This window comes from Marmota marmota, unplaced genomic scaffold (genome assembly GCF_001458135.2).
Source record: "Marmota marmota marmota unplaced genomic scaffold, marMar, whole genome shotgun sequence".
NCBI classification, from domain to species: Eukaryota; Metazoa; Chordata; class Mammalia; order Rodentia; family Sciuridae; genus Marmota; species Marmota marmota.
In genome coordinates, this window is record NW_026000136.1 from 3,891,399 (window position 1) to 3,917,078 (window position 25,680).

A 25,680-nucleotide genomic window follows, 5' to 3' on the forward strand; every position below is an offset into this window, starting at 1 on the left:
CACCTAGTCCCCTAGGCTCCTGTGTGTGGCACTTGGTGTTCCCTTGGCTGACTTGTTCCTGATCTGACTTTGTGACTCGACTCTTCCCAGAGGCCCCCAGGCAGCACCTGTGGGATGCTCTTGACTTCCAGGGTGCTAGTCCTCACACTTGGTCCACTCTGCACTACCAGTCTGACTTCACTGATGCAGAGCTCAAAACAGATGGGCAGTTGGCCCCTGTGAGCTGGCACACGTTGGGTGCCATTTACCCCCAAGCCTGTGACCAGGGCAGGGAAGGCTGGTTTCCCCCTCCTGTAGTTGAGCTCTCCCAGTGGCCCCGAAGCTCCCAGGGAAGGACAAACCCGTCTTCCTCTGGGAGTTCCAGTGGATCACTGAGCAGCAGGCCTGTTTCCCAGTGAGGGAGACAGTGGTGACATTTCCTTTAGGGTGCGGTAGCACTCAATAATGCACATCCGCTATGCCACCGGTGCGGCTGTCTGTTGGCATTGTTGATAGAAGGTATCCTTATAGGCGCCTTCACATCACCGAGAGGCCAGAACTTCTGAGTGTGCAGCAGATGGGGGGGAAAGGCCAGTCACACTCAGTGACCCTTTAAAGGACCACCTTCAGTTCCCTTTGCTGCCACCCCTGGTTATCAGGGGAAAGTTTTGTCTGAAGTTGGGGGAAAATAATCAGTGACTCTCCCAAAGCAAACCTCTCCACCTTTTCCTGGTGCACGTGTTTTCACCCACATTTTCTCAAATGGGCCAACTGTGCTCCTCCCGTGAGCCTGGCCTGGGAGCAAGTGCTTCTCCAAAATGCCCCTCACCTCCCCACACCTCCAGCAGCCAGTACTCTTTCCATGTCCTTTAGTGGAGGACGAGGCTGAGGCTCAGAGAGGTGAAGCGACCTGCCAAACCTGGGCTGGGAAGATTCCCAGGAACTGGAGCTGCATCCTGGTCCTTAGGGTCCTTGTTACTGGGGAGAGTGGTCATGGCCTGGGGGTGGCAGCTGAGGCCCTGGCTCCTGTGCCTAATGGCCTTTGATCCATGCCGTCTTCCTCTGGGTAACACCATTTAGGAGGACTCAGCTCTCAAGCAGAGGGTAGTATGGCGGCTGGCCAAAGGCAGACATGGCTCAACTCCAGAGTTGAGTAGAAATACTCACACAAACATCCTCCTGTGGGTGGACCCTCATGGCCTGGTCCACACTGGCCTGCTGCTAAGGGCATGGGGGCCGCTGCTCCCCACCCTGCACCCTGCTTCCCCCCAGCCACCTGCTTCTCCAGCCCAGAGAGTTTAGATTTTTCTGCCCGGCCCTCAGTTGGTAGCTCAGGAAGACGGAGCCCAGCGGGCAGTATGTCCAGAGGGGGGCCTTGGAAGCAGGGGGGAGCCCGGCTATTACTCGGGCCAGGAGAAGTCAGGCAGCCAAAGCGTGTGCCTAAGGATCGGACTGCTGATGAAGTTAGATCGAAGCGTTTCTCATGGACCCATCACTGCAGGGCCGACAATCAATTGCTGCTTTATTACACGCCACACATTTTAATCAGAATCAATAATCTTCATGATAAACAATTAAACAATTATTCCTCCCTCTGTGGAGTTTCTCTATTGAAATCGATGGGACACGAGGCCAGGGTGACAGGAAAGTGATGCCTGGGCTGGACCTATGCACCCTGCACCCCATACCTCAGTCTCATCACCGCAGACATGGTAGCTCAGAGGTGATCTTGCCCTGCACCTGCTCCCTGCCCCTCAGAAGAACCAAGGAGATGCCGCTAATGAGTTAGACTCTGGTTGACTGCAAGGAAAAGAAAGTCCACGCTTAGGAGTGTACTGAGCCCAAACTCCGAGGGACTGAATGAGGCAGGAGATGTCTTAGCCCCTACAAAGCCAGCTGTCATTCACACACCTGCTCTTGATGGTGGGAGGGTGGGGGCCCATATGGTGTTCACCTCTGCCCACCTCTGGCTGGCTCTGCTGTGGGAGCCAGCAGGAGTCTCCAGTCAGCTCCAAGCTGGGCATGTCCAAAATCAGCTGTAAGACAACCTCCTCACCCCAGCCATGGAGACAAGCCTTTTGGTGCCTGATGCACCAAGTCTAAGCAGGCAGCAGGAAACAGTAGAGAGCACCCTCTCACCCATCCCTGGTCTGTCCTCCTTTGGTTGCAGAGCGGCCAGCACCCCCCAGAGAGCTCCTGGTGCCCCAGGCGGAAGTGACAGCCCGCAGCCTCCAGCTCCAGTGGGTTCCAGGCAGTGATGGGGCCTCCCCCATCCGGTACTTCACTGTGCAAGTTCGAGAGCTGCCCAGGGGAGAGTGGCAGACCTACTCCTCGTCCATCAGCCACGAGGCCACAGCCTGTGCCATTGAAAGGTACTATGGGAACCAGGACTTTCCCCAAGCAGCCTGGGCCTTGCCCTGTGGGTCTCTGCCCTGGCCTCCTCCTGCCTACAGAGTGGGAGGCTGTGTGGCTTCCGTGTCCCAGTTCCTCCAGAAGGCAGAGCTGGGGAAAGGAGAGCATGGAGAAGGGGTGAGCAGGGGGTGGGCAGTGGGGTGTGAGGGCCCCAGGGAATAAGCTAGGAATTGTCCTCCTGTTCGGACCCTGACCCAAGGTCTGCTTGTGTGGGGCTCAGGACTGCCTTTTCACCCCCCTTTACTATGGAGGAAACAGGCTGAGAGGCTAAGTAAACTGTCAGGCCTTAGTCTTGGAGGAGGCCCCAGGCCTCCAGCATCCTCACCACTGCGGGGTCCGGGGAGATCGGTATTAGGCACATAGGAAACTCCTGACACCTGGCTTCTCACAAGCCCCCTGCTGGGGGGGCTACTAAGCTACCACTCCAGGGCAAAGGGAAGGGGCTCCTGTGGTGAGACCACCATCTCAGGTCTGGAGGCCTTGCCTGCACCCAGGTGAGGGGCGAGACTGTAGCACTCTATGGGGGAGCTTTGCACACATTAGCTCGTTGAACCCCCACTGGCCCAGTGAGGGAGGTGGTCCCATTCTGCAGATGGAAACTCGGGAGAGCCCTTGATGTCCAAGAGCCTCCATCTAGCTGGCAGTAGGGCAAGTAGGGCCTCCCATGGTGCCCAGCACAGCCCTGCACCGCCCCACCTGAGCCACAGTAGGTCAGAGGTAGAGCCCCCGGGCACCTCCATCCTCAGAGACCCCAGGATACGCTTTGGAATGAGGGCAGGTGGGAGTGTGGCTCCATCACTGCCTCTTAGGTGTGACAATGGGGTGATCTAAAGAAAAGAGAAATGCCCCTCAGGGACAAGTGACAGAGGTGGAGGTGACACATGGGAGGGGTGGTCACAGCACATTATAAGAGGAGGGATTGTTATATAGAACATGGGGGTTCAGGCCTGGCTTCTGCCACTTGCTCTTGGGTCATCTTGCACAGGTGATTTGACTGACCTCAGACATCTCCTCACCCCCAGTCTTTTAAGTCATGGAGTAGCCTGAAATAAGGACCGCATGACACCCAGGGCACCAGGTGCTGGCGCAGTGGTAACCAGAGGTGGGCTGATATGGCCGTTGTCACCCACACTGGGCCCCCTGGAGGCACTGACCCTGAAAGCTGATCAGAGGCTGTGAGCATCCCCTCCTCTGAGGGAATGAGGACCAGCTCTCTGCAGTGGCTCTCAGGCTTGGGCTCACTCTGGAGCTGGCGATCAGGGCAGGTCATAGGCCGAGGGGAGGCCCTGCCTCAGCAGAGCTGCACCCAGAGCTGCACCCACGCATTGCCAGACGTTCCCCCAGATGCCTGAAGCAGCAATAGTGCTGCACCTGCCTGCTGTGCTGTGTCCTGTACAAACACACTTAGGATAAACTTTAATGGTAAGCCATTGATGACAAAAACTCATAGTAAAATAGAACAATATAACAATGGACTGTGATAAAAGTTACTTAACACTTAGGGACTTGCTTATTTCTGGAATTTTCCATTTAATATTTTCTGATCTCAGACAGTCATGAGCAACTGAAAATGAGGAGAGCAAAATCTTGAGTGAGGGGGTGACTAAGAGTACAGCGCTGTCACCCGAAGCACCACTCCCATAGGTCATACGCTGCTCCCGGCAGCCCTGTGGAGGTGCAGGTCGGAGTGTTTAGAATTCCACTTCACAAGTGAGAAGCTTGAGGCAGGATGTTTTAGGTGATGGGTGTGCAGTGCCTTGGCTGAGCCCTTGGCTCCTCTGTGGCTCTGCCTTTCTGTGGGCCTGTAGCTCAAGTCTTTGTGGACACCTTGTCCTCCTGGCAGCTGATTTATGAGGTCTCATGATATAAAGAAAAAGAAGTTCAGCACCAGCTCTCAGCCATCTGTCTCCCTGCGTAGCCTCGTGGCCTGGGAAAAGTTCATCACTGGATATTTGCCACGCTCCCTCTCGTCACCTGTGAAAGGCAGGGCTGAAGGTCAATCCTGTGGTTCTTTCGGCTGAGTCCCCAACTGGCCTCATTATTGACCGCCAGCAAACTGGCAGCAAAAAATAGGCAATCCTGAATGGCCAGACTTCTCCCAGGCTTCTGCCAGCACCCAGTCACCCATGGAGCAATAGCAGTGGACCTTGGGAGGTGTAGCTCCTAGCACTCCAGAGGGGAGCCATTCTGGGCACAGGTGTCACCTCTAGAATTCTCCTGTCCTGCCTCTGGGGTTCAGGTGAGTGTGGCCAGACGTGCCCAGCCTTACTTAATAAACCACGATCAATTGCCCTGGGTGCTGAGCTTAATTAGCAGCACCCATGGATATGAATAACTTCACCACTTTGTGAAACCATCTGAAACAAAGGGGGAAAAAAGATTCAGCACTTTTTTTCTGGAACCTTCTGAGATCGCCCAGATAATTGTGTGCTTAGTTTGGTCAAGAAAAGCAGAGGTTCATGTTTCAGGACAGGCAGTTTTATTTGGTACAGAGGACACTTTTATCAATTTCCTAACAGGCCAGAACTAGGACAAATACCTCCTCCACTTGTCAATAGAAAACACATCACGGGCAGAATCCCAAGGAAGCAATATTTTGTACACTGCTGTGGTATGATCACCCTTCCTGCTTAATAATCCTGACAGCTCCATTTGACCTTTACCTGTCTCATGAAACCTGCTTAAAAAAAAAATTACTTAGTGCTTAACTGTCAAGATCTGTGACTGTGCCTGGATCTAGTTCCAGAGCACCAGGGAGAAGGTCACCTGAGACCTGTGTGGACATCGTGAGCTCCTGGACAATGGTCAGGATTGTCAGACTGTGAGCCTAGCACAGATGTGCAGCAGAGAGAGGGGGCCGTATGGACTTCAGGATGGACAGTGACCATGGACCCTGGGGGCTATGCATGAGTGAGCAGTAGACTCTGGCTTTCTGCCTTACTTAATAAACCACGATCAATTGCCCTGGGTGCTGAGCTTAATTAGCAGCACCCATGGATATGAATAACTTCACCACTTTGTGAAACCATCTGAAACAAAGGGGGAAAAAAAGATTCAGCACTGTTCTGCTGCAACAGGTGCCATGAACCCATAGAGAAAACATGAGGGCCAGAAGGGATTTCTCACATCAAACAGCAGGGACTTAGAGCCAACATGCTGACCCTAAATCCATCAGGGTCTGTATTTCTTCTTCTACATAATCTTCAAAAATACTGACTTTTAAAAATCAGGTATATTCAGCCAAGGATTTTATGCATGGGTTGGATATTTTTTGTTCTCTGTGATGCAAATAATGAGTTCTTATTAGTTTTGATGCCTTTAAGATAAATAAATAAAAGGAGATAGTTTTTTAATGCCCAGAACTCATACAGTTTATACTGTAACCAAAACAATTGAAGTATATAGGAACTCCTTTTGTTGATAAGACCCCAAAAATAGCTCTGAGGGAAGAACACTGAACTCTAAGCCATGCCCCATGCCCCACGCAAAGCAGAAGGCTCTGGAGGTGACATTCCTGTGTGTGATTAATAGTTGGAGCCAGCACCAGCACACACTTATTTCCTCAGTGTAATTGTTCGGGGGCTTGGGGAGCAGGGTTCTGAAGCAAGTTTGGATAGCCAGGGTCCTGTATTATCCACTGGGTTCATTTTCTGGGTGTTAGAGGTGGTTAGAAGCAAGAGTTTAGGTAACAGATGTCATCTCTAAAATGTACTTAAATCTATTAGGTTTCTGAGGTTGGATAGTGGAGATTTGGAAGGGGAGGCATGTGGAATATGCAAATGGCCAGGGGACGCAGCCCCCTGCATCAAAGGGCTTCCTGAAAGAAAGCAAGAGGACTCAGAGGAAAGCCTTCAGGAAGACCAGAGAGAGAAAGCCACCTTTGTTAATTGCCTACCATATGCCAAGATCCACTAGACTCCATGAGGGGGGTTGGGTTATGAAATTTAATTTCTGCAACATCCCTGAGAAGTGTCAATACCATCCTCTCCATTTTAATAGATGGAAAAAGTGACAGCCATAGAAGCTAAATGACTTGCCCCAGTTTGTAGTGGCAGAGCCAGAATGGAAATTCTGCTTGCCAACTCCAAGCAGAGGCTTGAATTGGCGCGAGAGAGAGAGAGAGAGAGAGAGAGAGAGCGCATGCACGGAATTTCGGGGAATCAGAAGAGATGAATGGAAGAGTTCCAGACCCATTTGTTCCTTTGCTTCTGTCTCAAGTAGTCACTGAAGTCCTGGTCCCCACAGCATGGAGTTTGGCTTGGGCTTGAGGTAGGCTGGAGGTGCCAGGGCCAGGAAGTGGACCAGCAGTCCAGAGGAGCAGCTCTGCAGAGGGGTGGAGGGGGCTGGGGTCAGTGTGCACAGGATGCTGCTCAGTCAGCCCCGAGCCAGGGAACCTGGCTTTGAGGTGCAGCATCCCTGGAGCTGATGGAGAAGGGCTGTCACATGTCTCATCTGGACAGTGGGTGCCATTCCCTTGTGCAGGCATGTGTGTGAGCCCTGTGGCTCCCCGAGGCAGCTCATTATGTTTGTTGAATGAGGCGAGCCTGGCAGAACCTGAGCCTGCTGCTGGACTGTGTCCTCTCTCCTTGTACCCAGCCCTGTGAATCTCAGAGCTGGACAAGATTCGTCACTGTGTGGCATTCTGGGCCCCCAGAGGTTACAGACCCAAGTGGGATTATGGGGAGAGAGTCTTCAAGGAGCATTCAGTGTGTCCCCAAACTCCTAAATCATTAGTGAACAGTGAAGTCCTGCGCTACACACTGCTAAATGTAAGGCCGAGTCTTTTCTGAAGCTCCTTCCACACACCGGACACGTGTTCGTTTCTATCCATGTCCTCTGCTCCTGGCACTGTCCTCTTTTGTTCATTCCTTCAGTAAAGGACAACTGTGCACCTGGTGTGGCAGGCACCATTCCTGGTGCTGAAGCTACTGCAGGAAGTGAGGTGGACAAGGTCCTTCCTCCTGGATGTTGCCTCTTGTAATGTCATCAAGGAAAGAGAGATTGGGATAAAGGAGATGAGGGAAATAAACAAGGTCTGAGGACAGCTGGCAGGACAGGCATGTTAGCTATTTAAGCTGACATTGTAACAGCGAATGTTAAGTGAGTGCTTACACTGTGCTAGACTCTCCTAAGACCTCACCTGAATTTAGTAATCTTGTCACCCTTGTGACATGAGCATTATTACCCATCCATATTAGGAAGTGGGGCAATGTGGCCTATCCAGGGTGACTGGGAACCAAGCTAAGCACTTTGACTTCAGAGTCCACATGCCAAAGGGCCATCGGGACCACCTCCTGTGTCAGGAGGAGAAGGTGCTGGCATTGCATATGTGGGCAGCTAAGCTGGGTGAGGCTGGGCCCTCACAGGGCAAAGCCCATCATCATCACTGACATAGTCACAACTGGGAGGCTAGGAGCAGCTGGAAGTCCTTTGTTTATCTGAACTAAACCAAGGCTTTCCCTAGAAGCCTGCAGCAGAGACCATCATAGCTGTGGGACTTTGAAAGTATCTCCATTAAGGCTCTCTGGAGTCCTGAGGCTTCTGGTCACTGCTCTTCCCAGCTGCAGGAGCTGAGTGCAGAGCAGCCACACCAGGCCAGTGGGGAGCAGCCAGGAAGAGTTGGTTGCTGGGGGCTTGAGGTACAGCATCCCTGGAGCTGATGGAGGAGGGCTGTAATCCATCTCAAGCAGGAGTGTTATGGAAGCAGGGGAACTGGAAAGGTTTCTGTTCATAGTTTCCAGAAATGGTTATCGGTTTCCTTCAAAGCAGGACCCTTTCTCTAAACAAGTATTTTCCACCCTGAGTGCACAAACCAGGCATCAGTGGGGTGGCTGCTGCTGCTGTTGGGCGGCAGGGGCTCTGCACTCACGGGGTCCTTAGTCTCAGGGGTTCCAAGTCTTGGCTGCAAAACCCCCCAGGCTATAGGTTGGCTCTAGAGGGGGTGGTAAAGGGGGGAGGACTGGCTTTCAAGTGAGGAGAACTTGGGCTTAGACTGGCAGTCAGGGGGACTTATAGTTGGCTTGGTATTGAGGACAGGGATTTGAGGGTCCTAATCACCCTCAAGTCTTCTGGCCTGGAACACAGAGGATGGTGCAGCTGTGGCCTGATGCAGAGCTGCTTGCTGGTGGGGAGGGAGACAATGTGGCCTCCCTGCCTGCCCGTGCAGAAGTGAAGGGCAACCAGGAAGAGCCGATTGGCCTGACACTGAACCAGCCAGGGCATTTGTCACTGACGGACTCAGTGACGTGAAGAAGGGACATCATCTGTGTAGTCTGAAGTCTCAGCTTAGGTTTGGCATGGGGCTTGGCTTGTGAGCCCCAACAGCCACCATGGCTCGGTGGCTGGGAGGGGAAGAAAGGAGGAAAACCAAGAAGGAAAGGCTTTAGGGCTTGTGTGCTCCACTGAAACCCGGGAGGCAGGTTGGCAAGGAAAATACAGGTTTTATTCAAAGCTTTGAGCAAGATAGAGAACTTTCAGTCTCAAAGCTCCTTCTTCAGAGAACTTAGGGGGTAGAAAGCTTTTATGAGAGGAAGAGGTGTAAAAGGCAGGAATTTCACAGGCTTCTCTCTTCCAAGACATTGGCCTTGAGTCTCTGTTGCCTCCTTATCACATCAAAGGGCACCTGACCTCCTGGGCCAGCATCTGCATCTTCTTTCCAGATAAACATGCTACCTTTTGATGGAAGAGAGGAAAGGCATTGCAGAGGGACTTCTTTAGAAACCGGGTTTAGAAACTGAAAGAAAGGGAGGAAGGGATGTTAAAGATGGGGAATAGATTAGGGAAAGATTGGGTGGGGAGGAGGAAGTCACTCTAAGAAAAAACATCTTTTCAAGGATATACTTTAAAGAAATGCTTCCCCTATTGCTGTTATGGAAGGAAGGAAAGAAGGGAGGGCGGGCTGGGGAGCAGGCACAGCTAGGCCTGAAGTGTGAGCACTAAGCAGAGCATTAGCGCCCTAACATCTTCATCAGGGGTCTGGGACATTTTTCACAGGGACAGTTGACATGGACATTGTATTATGTGACATAGGAATGCTGCTTCAAGACAAGCCCCTATTCCAATCCTGGCTGTGCCATTTACCAGTCCTCTGGCAGTGGGCAAGTGAATTGGCCCGACTGGCCTGTTTTCTCAGCCTGGAAATGGGCATAGCAATGACTCCTGCCCATCAAGCCACCGTGCAGGCCAAATGGGATGATACTTACCAAGTGCCTCGTCCCAGGCAGGTTCAGCAAATGGGAGGGAGAGGTTGGTGGCCCTCCCAGCTGTGCAGAGTTCGACCTGGGCTGACCCCTGAGGTTGGGCCAGGGAAGACTACGCGCAGGAGCACTAGGAGCAGAGGGGTGCATCAGGCAGGCACCCACTTTGCAGGTCAGTGATAGGGCTGATCTAATTAGCATCTCCTGGCAACCTTGCCCCTCAATTTCCCCAGAGGGCAGTGGCTGGCTGTGGACTCTCACTGTGGAGATGGTGGTGCCTCCTAGACCAGGATCTCTCCCAGATCTCTGCTATGGGAAACCCTCCTACCCTGATATCACGGTCCAGGGTGTTCACAGGCTGTTCACACAGCTATGTGTTCATAGCTCTGGGCCTGAAGATTCACTGTAATTTTCCACGGTCCCCTTAGAGGCCCCATTTATTGTACCTGGGGGTGATTTAATGGCCCATCTCTACTGGCACAAGAGCCCCTCACTCTCAGGGCTGGGAAGGTACCTGCCTTCCCTCTGTGCTTGCCCAGGATGGACGGAACAAGGTGGGAGGTGCGTCACAGTCACAGTCTCTCTCCACTTCAGGCTGAGGCCCTTCACCTCCTACAAGCTGCGCCTGAAAGCTACCAATGACATCGGGGACAGCGACTTCAGTTCAGAGACGGAGGCGGTCACCACACTGCAGGACGGTGAGCAAGTTGAGGCTCAACCATTCTCTACTGCTGTCCCTGAGGCCCCAAACACTTGCTCCTAGAGAGAGGCCCCACTTTGTCTTGAGCCAGGAAGGAAGGGATCACCAGGGAGCAGTGGCGAGCAGCAGAATCCCATTAGTGACAGACAGCTTCCAGTGTTCCTGCCTGCCCTGTGGTCGTAAATCAAGGCTTCAAGGGCTTCCAAATGGAATGGAACTTTCTTTGATTGGCTTCCAAAGCCCCTTACATCCATTAGCATCCCAGAAGTTGAATAATTGATAGGGTCGTTAAAAATGAATGTCAGTGGGTAGCTGGGTTTAAGAGGTTTCCCCAGTTTTTCTCAAGGCCCTTGGTTTGAGAATAGCACAGGCAGGTCAAGGAAGGCAGAGCTCCTCAGAGCACCAGGTGGTTCTTCACCCCCATCCTGCCTCAGAAGCTCTGGGCCTGAAGATTCATTGTAATTTTCTATGCCCCATCCTGTTAGGCCGAAGGGAGCCCAGGGGACAGCTCCATCAGATGTGTGGAACAGCAATGGTCTGGTGGCCTGTGGGATGGAAATGATGGATGTTGTGTAACAGGCACAGAGCCGGCCCCAGGCCTGAGCACTTAGTCCACCCAGCAGTGCTTGATAATAATTCCCTAAGCCAAGCCCAAAGCCCTGTCTTTCCCATTTAACGCACCAGTGGAAAGATTTCCAAATAGACCAGCTTCCAGCCACTCAACCTGTGACCTCACATCTCCAATTTTTTTTTTTTTTTTTAGAACCTAGAAGTTTAGTGTTTCCTAAACAGAGCCTCGCAGGACCTTAGGGACCAGCCCAGGGAGGAGGGGAACCATACTCAACTCCTCAGCAACACAGAAAAACTGATTTTTGCTAGAAAACTAGTTCTCCCAGTGGGGTAGAATCTGCTGGTTTTGTGCCCTGATGCCCTCTGGCCTCCAGGAGGCCCTTGACCTGCCCTTGAGGACTGACTGCCCCACTCCTTGAGCCTCTCCCAAACTATTTCCTGTGCACTAAACCTGGGAGTTTATTGGAGCCTGGAGGAAAGGCAGGAGGGGAGAGAAGCCTTCAGAGGCTTGGGGGAGAATCCCCAATTCAGAGTCCTGTGGGGCTCAGCAGCTCTGCTGGGCAGGGGAGCCAGTCAGCCCCAGGGAGCTCCTAGGTCAGTGCAGAGGTAAAGAGTCCACAAACCCCTTCATTCATGACTGAGGCTCCATGCAATCCCAAAGCCTTCCAATTCACCCACTTCAAGTGGGGGCCAACTTCACGCTAAACCACCAGGAAGGTTGGCGCTGGAACTAAAGCATCATCTGAAACTGAAAATGCTTTCGTTTTAATTTACATTTAACACAACTAAGGTAATTTTTGCAACTGTGCACTAATTCATAGAAGAAAGAAGAAAGACATATAACAAGCTGATTTTATTGTTGGGTTATCTCTGACAAACCATGTGAGCACAAGATCCGACAGCCTCCCTGTGACCTGCGGGAATGGGCCATTTCTTGAAAAACCATTCGAGGGACTCTCCAAGCTCCCAGGCCTTTCTCAGTCCTTTGATATTCAAATCAGTGCTTTTGATGCACCTATCTGAGCATCTTCCTTCTCTGAGATTTGCAATTTCCCTTTGCATCAGATTTGCATTGTATTTGTGTTGCTTTGTCTCCTGCTGAGAGCTGTGATTGACAGGCACAGGCTGACCCTGCTTGATGGGGAGGGTCCTTGGAGTGTGTGGATGGTTTACTGATAAAGATTTTCTTATTACTGTGATTTTTATTTCCTGCATAACCTCACAGCTTGAGAATGTTGAGAGGCCCCTATAATTGCAGTCTGCTGTGAGGGGCTCTCAGGAAGGCTAGATGAAGGGCCCACAGTGAGGACAGGCCAGCAGGAGTTCCAAGGGTGGATGGAGACCCTGCTGTGGGAGGCAGAACTGGGGCTGGGTGTGGCTGGGGGCAGCTGGCAGATCCAGAGGAGATTCACAGAGCTTGACCTGGCAGGAGTTTTAGAGCCAGAGTGGAGAGTCTGCCAGGCACAGACAGGGTCTGGGGACACCCTCAATCTTATGCAGTTCAGTGGATGTTTATTGGATGTAGAATATGTGTCAGGCCTCTGCTGTGACCTTATAGCCGAGGAGACATGGGGAGGTCAGTTCAGTACATTAAAAGGACCACATCAATTTGGAAGGAGCAGAGGGCATAGAAAAGGAGTCAAAGATGACCTCCTGGGTATGGCGGGTGACAGAAGGCTACACTTTGGCCAGGGACAGGGCTTGCCATGGGCAGAGGTCAAAACAACCTGGTCTTTTCCAAGATCATGGCCGCAGGACCCTGACTGGCTGCCTTTGGCCTTGCTGCCCAGCCAGCGACAGCCTCACCAGAGATCAGCCCTCTTAAGAGTCACATTAGAATTTGAACCAAGAACACTGGGTCCAAGGAGTTCCTAGAGAAGGGGACCATAACTAAGGACAGTGGGGTTCTTGTTCTCCACAAACTGGCAGAAATGAACTTAAGGACACATGAGTTAGAGACAGCTATCTAGGAAAGCTGACACACATTTGAGGAGAATGCTGGCCATCTCCAGAGTGACAATCCACAACCCCTTGCTCTGGGATGTTAATGTTCATAGAGGGACAGAAGCCAGGGCTGAACTAGAGAGAGAGAGTCAGGGTGGAGTTATACAACTTCATGCCAGCTTCCCCTGCCCTTCCGCCTTGCCTTCCTGGTGTCACTTTTTGTGGGCAAGGATGAGGGCCAAGGGTGGTTGGCCAAGGTCGAGAGCTGGGTGTTCCTGGTTGCTTGCTTTGCACTCCAATGGCTCTTGGGTTTTTTTCTGCATTTGTTTATGGACACTTTTCTTTTGAGACTCAGTATATCTTTCTTTTTCTGTATCTCCAAACTCCTATCTCAGTGTGACCATCTGTCCTTCTCAGAAGCAGCTCTGACCTAAGAGACTTCTAGAATGATGTATGCCCACCCTACCCTCACAGATCTGGAACCATAGGGAGGGACTGGACAGGGTGCTGTGGGGAAGGCCCAGAGAAGGCTGCCCCTGGGAAGGAGGCAGAGCTTGCCATGGCCAGGCTCACAGCTGTTCTAACCCTGCTTCTTCTTCCCTGGCTTCAGTTCCAGGAGAGCCTCCAGGGTCTGTCTCCGCGACCCCGCACACCACCTCCTCGGTCCTGATCCAATGGCAGGTAAGAGCTGGAAGACCTCAATGTTTATGAAACAGGCTATCATTCCCTGGCTGGTCCAGTGGCTGGACACAGATGCAAGCAGAGCCCCTGCCAAGTGTTTGAGTGGAACAAGGGACACAGTCTGGTCAGGCTGGCAAACTGGAAGGGAAAATGATGTGGAAGTGTGACTTCCAAAGTCCTAGAAACAGGGCTGTACTTGCACAAAGTCTGTGATTTTAATCTCCAGAGAACATTGAACCAAACCCAAGAAGCTTCTCCTGCATAATCACACCACTCTGCTGGCCCATTGGCAAGGACACACCACCCTCTCTGCCTTATTTCCAATTTTTATTTCCAATTTGGTAACCAAGAAGTGTATTGAGGACACAAATGACAGAGGGGCAGAAAGGCCAGAGAAAGGCACAGAGATCCCTGGGAAAGAACAGCTAGGGGATGATGGAGGGAATCTGCAGGAGAGGGCTCGGCTGAGGGTCCCAGGAGCCCAGGTCCAGGAGCAGAGGAGGCAGATGCTGAGTTCCCCAGGGCTGGAGATTGCCTGGGCAGGAACAGCAGGCTGACAGGCCAGTGGGCAGGGTGAGGACAGTGATGAGAGGACAAGCAGGGCGTCTGGCTAACTGGGAAGTCCCTGATGCCAGAATGGGGGTATCATGCTGGGGAATGGGGACAGATACCATCAAGAGCGGTGTTCAGTTCCACAGCAAGGTTTACTGGGCCCAGGAGCGGCCCTCTGATCTGGGGGATCAAGAGGGTGGCCTGCATGGTCATGAGACTGTTCCTTCAGATGACAATACTGTCAAGGAGAATGGAAGGTGCCAGCTCAAGTACAGCAGGAAGTCAGCAGGCAGGAAACGTTCAAGAGGTCAGGAAACAAAGGAAACTCAGTGATGCTGATGACCACCAGGCGCCAGAGGTCTGGACATGGCCTTGGAGAGCTGAGAGGGCCGTTTCTTGACCATGCAGACTGTCAGCCTAGTGGAAGCTGGGAGAGTGTCCACTGGAAAGGCATAGGGGTGACCTGATGGGGGAGCAGTAGGGGAAGGGACCGGAGTGCTAGGCCATTGGGGAGCTCATCCCAAGGCGAGCACTTCCCTGGGCCCTGGAGAAGGGCACTGGGGTGGCAGCACTTAGCTCTGCAGGCCTGGAGGACAGGGCCAGGGCAGCCACCAGCATGGGCACCTACAAGGGCCTGGGCAAGGAGTGATGGGAAGGAGCTGAGGGAAGAAAGTGAGTCAGGAGACCAGGGCAGCTGGTAGACCCCATGAGAGCAGGAGTATGCCTGACCTGGCCAGCTGGTGACTGGTGACTCCTGAGGGTGCTGGTCTTCCGCGATGTTGTCACTTGAAGTCTCAGGTTGAATCCTGTGAAATACCATCACATTTAAAGTACAAAAGTGGCAGTTTTGTGGGGTTCCCCCTGATTAACTGTGACTTACAAGGGTGGATTCCATAACAAAGGGGGGTTTCCTCCAGGTGCCCATCATCTCCTTCAAGTAGTGAGAGGATGCTGGGGCCACTTCTTCACCTCCTGTCTATGGCTGGGAATCTTCCAAGGTGACCAAAGATATTTCCTAGTGTTTTCTAAGTTTATCAGAGTGTAGGGCATGGGGCCAGGATCATGAAGCCTCCAACCCAGGCTCTGACCTGCCTTGAATTGTCTGAGCAAAGTGACAAAGGACCTAGCCCCTAACTCTCCTGGACCACTGTGACCCTCTGGCTCCAGGTTTCTCTCTAGAAGCAAAGTTCTCAAAGGTGTGAGCTCCCTGGTGTTCCGGGTCTCCACAGCCCTTGCTTTGGCCTTGACTTCCTCTAGGGCCATGCTGGGCCCTGGAAACATTCAAAATGGAAATTCAAGGTCCCCAGCGCTGGATACTCCCACCTTCCGCAAACATAATCAGCTGAAAGGAGATTGGTCCTTTGTATATGCTAAACTCTGCCAGAAAATCAGCATTTTCTTTGTGAACATGGTAGTGGCCTGCCAATAACTAGGTAAACTCCTTTTCCATAAAGGCAGCTGGTGCTCAGGCTGGGACACTCATTCCCCCAAACAAGGGGCTCTGTTTGCCCCAGCGTCCTGCCTCCCCACAGCACGGCTCCAGGCCACTCCATTGCTGCTGGACAGCTCTGAAGCATTGGGCTGCTCCAAGGGAACTTGGCATATGTGTCCATCAGCTGTCCTCTCCAGAGCCTAACAGAACAAACTAATTGCATGAAGCCCAGAGCAGGAGGTGGTCAATACGCTGCATTGTACAAATGAATGCCTGTCAACTGCCAGGCAATTGAAGTACAATTAAAATTATGAGTAATTTACTAAATCAGAGCGAATAGAACAAAGAAAAAGAAACTAGGTTTAAATATAGATTTGCATTCCAAATGAAATGTTTCACCTGTAAATCTTTATTTTTTAAAATTTGTTTAAAAATGCAAACACCAGCTGAAATTTCAAGGCAGCAGACCCCACGAAATGCCTCCCCCAGCAGTCTGTCAGGTTTCATTCTTCTTTGTGGGATAATCAATCTCACCTTTCATGGTTCCGCTTCTATTTGAATTCTTAGGATTTGAACGCACGTCCTAGACAGGGGTGCACTGCATTCCCGCTGAACACTGCTCATAACGGGCAGTGAAGTTTATGAGTTGATGGCAGCGGGGGAGCTAGCTCTTCCAAACCTTCCCGAGGACCACACAGCCTGCCACACACGGCCCCTGTGCCACTCAGATTCCTCTATGTCCATTTGGAGACAGTTTCTAGCAAAGACAAAGTCCTAACCAATAGATGACTTCATACTTGAAGCTGTCAGCTGAGGATGGACTAAGCATTGTCAGGGCAGAGGACAGGTGCCTGGGCACTGGGGGAGAGGGGCTGCAGACTTCTTCAAAACAAATCTCAGGGATGTCCTGCTTCACCCTGGGCAGAGGGCTGCAGATGACTGTAGACCCAAGGAGCTCTTTCAGGCTGTTATGAGACAACAGCCAGGGGGCCACTGACTGGCTGATGGGACAGCTGAGCACACTTTACAGGAAGGACAGGCCTCCCAGATCCAAGGCAGGGCAAAGACACAGCCGAAGCAGAGGCTGTGCTGTGTTTGACCCTGTGTTTCATGGGAAGGCACCTTGAGCCTCCTGTGTTCCTCTGAACTACTGGGATTTAATCCCAGAGGGAATCTGTGTTCCACTCTCCAGAAAGCAGAAGTCGGGGGGAATATAAACACAGACCCCAGGGGGCATGGCACTCCCATCAGATCTGGACTTGAGCCACAGCCCGAGACCTTCCTTTGAAGTGGGGAAAAGTTGGTCCTGCCCACCTTCCTCCCCACCTAAGCAGAGGGGAAGCAGGCATGTGGCCCAGGCCATCCTCTCAACCCAGTGGTCCAGATCCTCAGCCTGTGACACCCAGGTGCACTCCTTCCAGGTCACCTGCATTTTAATAGTGGGCTTTTGAAGAGTGAAAATCCTTGCAGGACTCCCACAGAGTCTGCTGGTGGGTTCTGATGGTGGCAGGCAGAGGGAAACAGCTTTCAGAGGGATTCCCAGTTCCCTTCAAGCATCTGCCCATACAGATGGCCAATCCAGGATGAAATTAAGCATAGACAGGGTCATCTTGGACTTCAGCAAGTCCAACTCAATTCCACGAGCGTTGATTGAGCACCTGCCACGTCCAAAGCCTGGCCAAGGCCTGTCCCAGGTGCTGTGGGGAGGGAACTAAAGGCTGCCAGAGCCTCGCATTCTTGGTCAGTGCCAAAGCAGAAACAGGAAGGGGCTAGAGAGCCAGCCTGGGAGCAAACTCTGGGCTCAGAGTCCTGTAACACTCTGGAGACCACCTAGACAGAGTCCCACCTGTTACAGGCCTAGGGCAAGCTGGGGAGTGCACAGGCAGGGTGGCATCAGAGCCAAGCCTGGAGTCGCAGCCTGAACTGCCCGCCCTCCCTCCCGTGGCCGTGTGTTGCAAGGAGCTGCCTGCTGATACCACCAAGGGCTCCAGAGCCTCACAGCCCTTTCACAGCTACGGCAGAAAGCGGGGTCAAACCCCGTCCAGGAGGCCTTGGTGGCATCCCAGAGTCTCCACAGCATCACCTGGCCCTTGACAAGCACAGGTCCTGCTGGGAAGATAGAGCCTGTGCACAGACAGGCCTGGGCCAGAGGCAGCCTCGAGCCAAGCCACCTCGGGGCTTCAGCACCCGTCACTGTACCAGACACCAGGAGAAGGACTTATACGGGAAAAGGCTTACAGCTCCCAGTTCTGGAGGTTCCAGTCCAAGGAGAGGGAAAGAGGACCAGGCCAGGGCTGGGAGCGTGGGTCAGCAGCGGAGCCCTTGCCTGGCAGGCACAAGGCCATCCCCAGCACTGGAGGGAAAAAAAGAGGAAGAGACTGGGATCCCAGAATCTTCTTTAAGGGCACCCCCAATGACCTAAGTGCCCCCTCCTAAGATCCACCTCCCCAAGGTCTCACCACCTCCCAGTATTGTCACCTTGGGATGAAACCTCCAACACACCGGCCTTTGGGGGACATTATCCAAATCATTCCAGGGCTTTGCCTCCTCCATGGAAGTCTCCTGCTGAGAGGGAGACACATTTTGACTCTTGAGATGCCCTGGGACTTCTGCTGCAGACAGCCTCCATCAGCCTGTTGGTGAATGTGGACCCAGCCCAGTGGCTGGTGGTCCTCGTGCCTGTGGGCAGAGGGGGCTGGGCCTCTCCTTAAGCCTCCAGAGCACCCTGTCCACCTTGAACGCTAGGAACATTGCTGAGAGGAGCCCTCAGCCCTTGCTCCCACCCCCACCGAAGGGGTGGGGACATGTGTCTACTGCCAGCTGCAGAGCTACATTTGCTCCCCAGCAAAGCCATCTTTATTTTCACAACCTCCCAACTTTCCACTTATTTGATATTTTTTGGTGAACTGAATCGGGTCCTCCCCACTGGCCTGAGCCTCCCTCCTCCTCCACAGTAAATGGCTGTCACTGTAATCACGACTCTGCCCGTGTGGCTGCAGAGTTGGCCTGGGCCTTCGCAATCTTCCTGCTGAGTACTTGAGCTGCCTCGGGTATAATCCGGGACTGTGAGGGAGGCTTTGAAGGTGACCCGCAGGGTGAGATTTGCTGGACTGGTGCTTAAAGAGGCCCAGCTGCAAGCTTTTGATCTGCCCACTCGCTGCTCCCTTCTTGCTCCAGTCAGCCCAGCTCCCAGAAACCGGAGTGCCAGCAGCTCTTCTTCCCTGCCAGACCCCTGCTCTTCCCACCTCCCACCAGTATATGAGAGGACAGTGCCCAGAGACTCTCAGCAGGATTGCCCGGTGTCATCTGAGCAGACTGGGAGCCTTGAGGAGCAAGCGCAGGCTCCCTGGCACTCAACTGTGCTGAACAGGGGTGCATCTCTCTGTCTGGTTGTCATGGACCCAAAAAAGGAAGGCCAAAACTCCCGAGGTCTTGGAACCCCTCTCTCCCTCATTTGGCAAAGGGCTCCTCATTCCTGCATTGCCACAGAGGTATATAGCAGGGGCCCAGAGCACCATCTGGGCCCACAGGTGGGTCGGTCTTCAATGGACCTGGAGGAAACCCCGTTCTGACCAGTCTCTTGAGTTCAGTTGCAGATCATTCTGGAAGTCCACCCTGTGGGGGACAACATAGGACCTGGACCATTCCTGGCATAGGTCTCAGGGACTGTACTCCTTAGCCTGGCTTCTCTTCCCTACCTGCCCCAGCACCAGAGCTCCCTCACAGCCTGCCTGTGGGTCTGTACCAGGCATGTGGCCTACTTCCTGGAGCACCACCCCCTCCTCCGCTTGTCAAAAGATTCTTCTCTTTCAAGGGCAGCTCAAAGTCATTCCTCTATAGATTACTCTCTGGTTCTGCCGTGGGCAGTAACCGCTCCCCCTTGGTGTCTCCTTGGTCCTTGCGTATCCCCTTTCTGTGGCACTGTGCATCACACCCCAGGAAATCTGTAGACCCAAGGATGACGAGGCTACTGCTGACTCCCCAACGAGCGGAGCTCATCAAGCTCATGACTTAACTCAGTCAGTCTGCCCTGCGCCCACCCCGGGGTGCATAGTGAGCAAATGGGGACAGCTCTGCAAGAAGTGTGCACACAGGCCTCCCCATCATCCCTGTCCTCAGCAGAGCATCCCTGCCCTGTCTCGCTGCAGGAGGGGCCCAGCAGGCCCAGAGTCATCTTCCCTCCCTCAAAAGGCCACGTCTGTGCACCGACCTGCAGTCAGAGGGGGAGAGGTGTTGAATCTTTGGGATTAGTTGGCAAAATAGCAAAGGACAGCATTTTCCTGCATCCTTCATTCACCGGGTGACTCCTTCCACTATTTCTGTAATATTAGTGTGTGACAAATGCCTCTTTATTCTTATCACCCACTTTCCAACTTTTAAATTCATTGTACTTCTCTTAAGAAGAATGGATTAAACAAGCTGTCTGTTACTGTGTGATTGTATCAGGTTTGCAGGAGGATGCCCACAGAATAAAGATCTCAACTTAAGGTTCAACTGTACCCCAGAAGAAAACCAGGACTAGAGTGGACAGTGTGGACTGCCAGCAACCCCTGTCCTTAGATGAGTGGATGTGTGCCATGTGTCATGGGCTGCACACACTCAGTTTCCATCTCTGCTCTGTGGCAATGTGCTGAGAGCAGCGTATCCAGGTGCCATCAAGTGTAATACTGGATGGCACCCGGCCTTGCCACCAGGAGCACAGGAAAAAGACCTAAAACAACTGCTTTGGAAACAGGTCTATAGAATCTCCAGGGAAGAGCAACTGAAAACGAGCCCTATGGGCACCCCAGGAAAAATTCTGAAATGCTGTGTCCTCAGAGAGAAGTTTGGACCAAGACTGGGATGGGTGGGCTGCAAGGGAAGCTAACCAACAGCTCAGAACTCCAGCCATTCACCATTGCTGGGTGCACAAGGTGTCCCAGACACTAAGGTTGTTAACCAAATCAGTGGAAAGGAAAAAGACAAAACTTAACAAAATTAAACCACCATAAAATACACAACCTTCCCTCCCTGCAGACCCCTGGGGTCACTTAGCCTGCCTCCTCTGCTGGGGTTCTACGTCCATCCAGCACTTCTGGTGCTCTGGTACTGATTGTTTGGGGTTTTGTTTTGCTTTTCTGATGAGTGACATGTCGTAGGAACCTTCTGGGTGAGCAACAGGCAGAGAACTGGAAAAAGTGGTCAGTGGTCACAGCAGGGCACCCTGCTGTGCTCTTCCGGTGTCTGTCCCCACATGGACGTACCCCCTCCAGGAGAGACCCTGGTCTGTGCTAGTTGGCTTTGGTTTTGTTTCACTCGCTCGGTTATTGTGAGATGACTTGTGAAGGCTTCTCCCTGTAGCTGTCCCGTGGAAGGAAGGCAGGTTGGAAAAGGGGAAGGAGCAGAGATGCCAGAGCACACACAGGATGCCCAGTTCCGCCTGGGAGCACCAGGGTGTCCAGAGGTGTCCCCCTCCCCAGGGGGTCTAGCAAAGACAGGAGCAGAGCCAGCTCTGAGGTTCCCCTGCTTCTGGGAAGGTGAGGGGAGGAAAGGAAAAGTTATTCTCAAAGCAGTCTCCAGCCCCCAGAGACAGAGCTTTCCTCCATCCGTCTGAGAATCTGGAGTCTTAGTCTCCACACACCATTTCCCTTGTGGCCCATATGGGCAGTGGGAATCCTTGGAGCTGGGGCTGCAGCCAGTAGAGTGGTAACACCGGACTTTTGGCAGAGTTGAAGAGGGCTGTGGGTGTGGACAAGGACGCATGAGGTTGGGACCATGGTGACTGGGAGAAGGAGCCCTCTGGCCCTGGACCTGCACAAGGGACTCTAAGATCTGGCAGGACAGCGGAGCTCCTCTAGGTGAAAGGGCCAGCTGCTCTGTAGATCTGCAGGCTCCTCTGAAGTGAGCCACTGGGACTTGCAAGTGTACCCAGGTATCCAGGAATACTTTTCTGTGCTGTGGTTCCTGGATGGGGCCCCCAGAGCAGAAGGTCAGAGAGCTGTTCTGCACTGCGGGCCTGGGGGCTGCTGGGTCAGCGTGTCAGCAACTCTCATTTCTGAAACATCCTGAGTGTGTCATGTGCATACCATGCTCTGCTGGCGTGTGTGTGTGTGTGTGTGTGTGTGTGTGGTTACTATTGCAATACGCATACCCCTGGTTATTCAGTTGGTAGGTTTGGAGAGCAAAGGATATCCCATGTTCTAAATCTGGGTTTGGGACTGAGAGTGGAAGGGGTATTGGAACACACAAGCCTTGCGGTCCCTGGGTTCAGGGAATATAGATGGAGTGTGAGCAAAAGTTTAGACTGCAGGGGCATGTTGGTTTCCTGGCCTGCGGTCCCATATTACCACAGATGGGGTGACAATGAAGTGTATTCTCTCACAGCTCTGGAGGCCAGAAGTCCAAAATCGAGGTGTTGGCAGAGCCATGCTTAGAGCTGTGGTAGACAACACACCATGGTACCTGTTGGGGTGTCTCCTCTAACGTCTGTTTCCATCTTCACATGACATTCTCCCTGTGTGTCCATGTTCAAACTTCCTTCCTCTTAGAAGGAGAACAGTCACTGGGCTAGGGCCCACCCAATCCAGCATGACCTCATCTTACTAATTCCAGTGTGTTTGGTGCACATCCTATCCCGGGACAAGGCTTGTCTCCATCCACCTTCCTGATGCAGCTCACAAGGTTCTGACTCCACGTCCCTTATCTGAGTAACCTGGGAGGAGCCCCAACAGCCAGATGGGATCTATGGCCACTGAGGCTTTACGAGGAGCCCATGTGGAACAGGGGGCTTTTCTTGTAGTGACAGATCTGTCAAATAAATGAAGCATCCTCCCGAACTCACTTTTAACAGACTAGGGGAAGAAGACCTTGGACTGGGTCTTGAATGATGAGCAGTGACATCCTAATGTGACTTTGTACAGGTCTTGGGGCCTAACAAACCTGCTTAAATGCTGGCCTGGTCTCACCTGGCTCCATATTGCACGGACATGAGCACCTGACCTGTCTGAGGCCCTCTTGTGCCTGCTGGCATGGGAAGAGCCCTGAGGACTCAGCCGTAGGTCTGAGTTGGTGGGATGGGGGTGACATGGCATGTGGAGAGGTCAATGAGGGGCTGATTAGACTGCCACAAGCCTGGGTGGCCAGGGAGTGAGTAGGCCAGGAAGGGCCAACCAGTGGACAATTCCCAGCCAGGATACATCCCAGACCCCTTACTCTCTTGGTTTATCCCACAATGGGCAGCTTCCTCTCCTGTCTCAGCATTGGGGCTCATTCAAGGACTTCAGATGAATATGGGATGAGACACTCATGTCCCAAAACACATGCTTAGGAAGACAGCCCTGTGCAGGGGTTCCCGACCTCTGCTCTGCTCCTGGGAGGTTCCTGCATTTCTCTTCTTCAATTTTATACCTTTCATTCATTTTTTTTTAACAAGAGCCATGAACTTAAACTAGTGGCCTCCCCTGCACCATTGGCTGGTTAAACTGGCAGACACCACCATGCCCCTGCTGCAGGCTGACCCAGTGATGCTGTGTGATGTCTTTACAGCCTCCCCGGGATGAGAGCCTGAATGGCCTTCTGCAGGGTTATAGGATCTACTACCGGGAGCTGGAGGCCGAGGTGGGCTCAGGCCCCGAGACCAAGACACTCAAAAGCCCCTCTGCCTTGCGCGCAGAGCTCGCAGGTGAGCAGCCTCCTGGACTCTCAAATATCTGTCTGCTCCACGTGAAGCATGGCAGGAAATAGACATGCTGTGGATGAAATACAGGGATGTACAGCCCTTTGCTGGGATTGGGTGTGACTGGACCCGCACATCTGGGAGGTTGGAGAGCGTAAAGTGCCATGGCAGAGGGAGGAGAACCGGGCCTGCCTGAGGAATGGCCCGGGGCTGGAGACAGAGGGGGACCAGTCCTGTGGCCACAGCCAAGCCCAAGAGCAGGCTCCACCTGTCCTCACAGTGTGCAGGTCAGCACTCTCGTCTCTGGGCAGGTCTGTGCCAGGCCTGCACCATGCCACAACCTGGCATGGCTCTCAGTAGTCCAGCTGCCACCAAGGCAGCCTCTGGAACTATGGGAGGCCTCCCTCTGCTACCTACCCTTATTCAGAAGGTGGGTAGAGAGCTTTCATTTCCTGGCATCCCCCAAACAGCGTCACAGAAAATATTCCTTGCCCGTGACACACTGGTGCTGGGAACGGGGTGGGAGAGCAGGTCCCCACCACCTCCTGCTGGCACTTTCCTGCTTCTTCTACCCATGGCATGGGGGTGCTGTCTGGGCATGCTTGCCCAGAGGCAGGTGGGGGCTCCCTCTCCATCCAGTTCCTTCCCCAGGCCTCTCTGAGGAGCAGCACCAGTGTGCACATGCTGGACCCTGCCAACCCCTGGCGTGGTGCTGAGGGGTGTTGACTAGAGGAGATGGCTCAGCTGTCCTCCACACCCTTGCACACCCCGAAGGTTCCCTTGTTGATGATCAGTCAGCAGTGAGCTGTGTTGGTCCTTGTCACTCTTTGGGCTTTGTAGCCAAATCAAAACACCTCAAAATAGAAGGACCCTGAGATGAAGCTGGGTGCGTACACCTGGTCCCAGGTGCCCTTTGTTCTGTGGTTTGCCCGTCCCCTCAGACCAGGGCTCCACAGGGGAGCCTCAGTCAGCTGACAGCTCAACCTTCCGGTGCCCAGAAGAAACTCTGTCCCTCTCTCTCGGCGTTGCCTGGTGCGATGGCTTGCCAAACACTGTTTGTTCTGTGCTATGGGAAGGTGAGCCCACCCCACCCTGAGGTGTCTTGCTTTTTTATAAAGCAGTGCAGTAAGCCCCCTGGGAGCTGAAGGGAGGCATGTGGGTGGCTGGCTCGGATCTTTTCACCCCTGGAGGTACAGCATGGGAGCTGGAACGGCTTCCAAGTGAGGCCGCTCCATACCCGCATTTCTGCTGTGTGTCATTTGCAGTAACGGTTTCCCTGCGTGCTAACTGCCTTTCTGCTTTGCTTACTTCTAATAGCCCAAAGCAGCTTCAAGACCGTGAACAGCAGCTCCACGTTAACCACGTATGAATTAACACGTAAGTCCACACCGCCTTCCGCAGGGGCTGCTGTGACGAGGCAGCTCATTGTAGTATGCCAGTTGGCTTCTCAGTAGATCAAGTGAAACCAGCTTCGATTAATGGCTCTAATTTCTGGAGTTCTGCCTCTCAAATGCTGCTTCTCAACATGCCAAAACCATCAGGAGACAGGAAAGGAAACTTCTAGAAGCAGAAGGTAGAGGGGTTTGCAGTCCTGGCATCCAATCTCCCAGTCTGGGACAGAAAGGAAAGTCAGACCCAGCAGGGCCTCCTCTTTGACTTCCTTCACTCTTTCTTTTTAAATTGTGGCAAAATATACATAACATGAAGTTTACCGCCTTAACCATTTTTGAGATGGTGGTCCACTTACTGCCATCCATGCCCACAACTTTTTCATCTTGCCCAGAACTGAAGCTCTGCACCCACTAAACACTAGCGCCCCAATCCCTCCCCAGCCCTAGCATCACCATGCTGTCTTTCCGTCTCCATGAGACTAAAGACTCCAGGAACTGAACAGAAACAGGCTCATACAGTGTGTGGCCTTTTGTGACTGGCCCACCTCTCTGAGCAGGATGCGTCCAAGGTTCATACATGTTGCAGCAGGGGTCAGAATGCCCTTCTTTCTGTGGCTGAATAACCTTCCATTGGATGTATAGCCCACATTGTGTTTCTCCCTTGACTTAAGCCAACCCATCCTGCTTCCCCTTTGATTTCAACTAAGGATGGGTTTCAGGATCCAAGTGCTGGGCTCATGGGACATCCCATAATGTGACTTGCTTTGATGTAGAGAATTTGGACAGATTAGAAAGTGGGTGGAAGGAAGAGGAGGGGAGGGCCTAGGCCTTCCTGAGCCCCTCCCCCAGGAGGCACTGCAGGAAGGCTGTGGAGCATGATTTACCCACACATGCTCCCCCTCCCTCTGCTCCATGCTGCTCCCCAAAGCAGTGAGTCCTTTGCTCCCCTTCCCCCACTCCACCCCACTCCACTCACCCCCATGTTCATCACTCCCAAGTACACATTGCTGAGTGACCACTAGGACCTGGTGCCCTTCCAAAAGTGTCTTCAGCTAGGACACAGACCAGGTTCAGGTCAGGCTTGCCTTGCATGCACAAGGCCCTGGGTTCCATCCCCAGCACCTCCCCCCGCCAAAAAAAAAGGAAAATCAAGTTCAGGTCGGGAGGGT

The 25,680-nt window shown here is 52.9% G+C and overlaps 1 protein-coding gene across 4 annotated transcripts in view; it reads left to right on the plus strand.

The window, feature by feature from the left end:
• The window catches only part of Sdk1 (sidekick cell adhesion molecule 1), a 521,957-nt gene that overhangs the window by 426,294 nt on the left and 69,983 nt on the right, over window positions 1-25,680 (plus strand). For 3 of the 4 annotated variants that reach the window (XM_048785279.1, XM_048785281.1, XM_048785282.1), the window contains 5 exons: window positions 2,150-2,351; window positions 10,182-10,285; window positions 13,412-13,482; window positions 22,991-23,126; window positions 24,438-24,497. In XM_048785279.1, the coding sequence (XP_048641236.1) occupies window positions 2,150-2,351; window positions 10,182-10,285; window positions 13,412-13,482; window positions 22,991-23,126; window positions 24,438-24,497 (573 nt within the window). The remainder of the gene's footprint in view (window positions 1-2,149; window positions 2,352-10,181; window positions 10,286-13,411; window positions 13,483-22,990; window positions 23,127-24,437; window positions 24,498-25,680) is intronic. The other variant, XM_048785280.1, reaches the window with a different exon arrangement.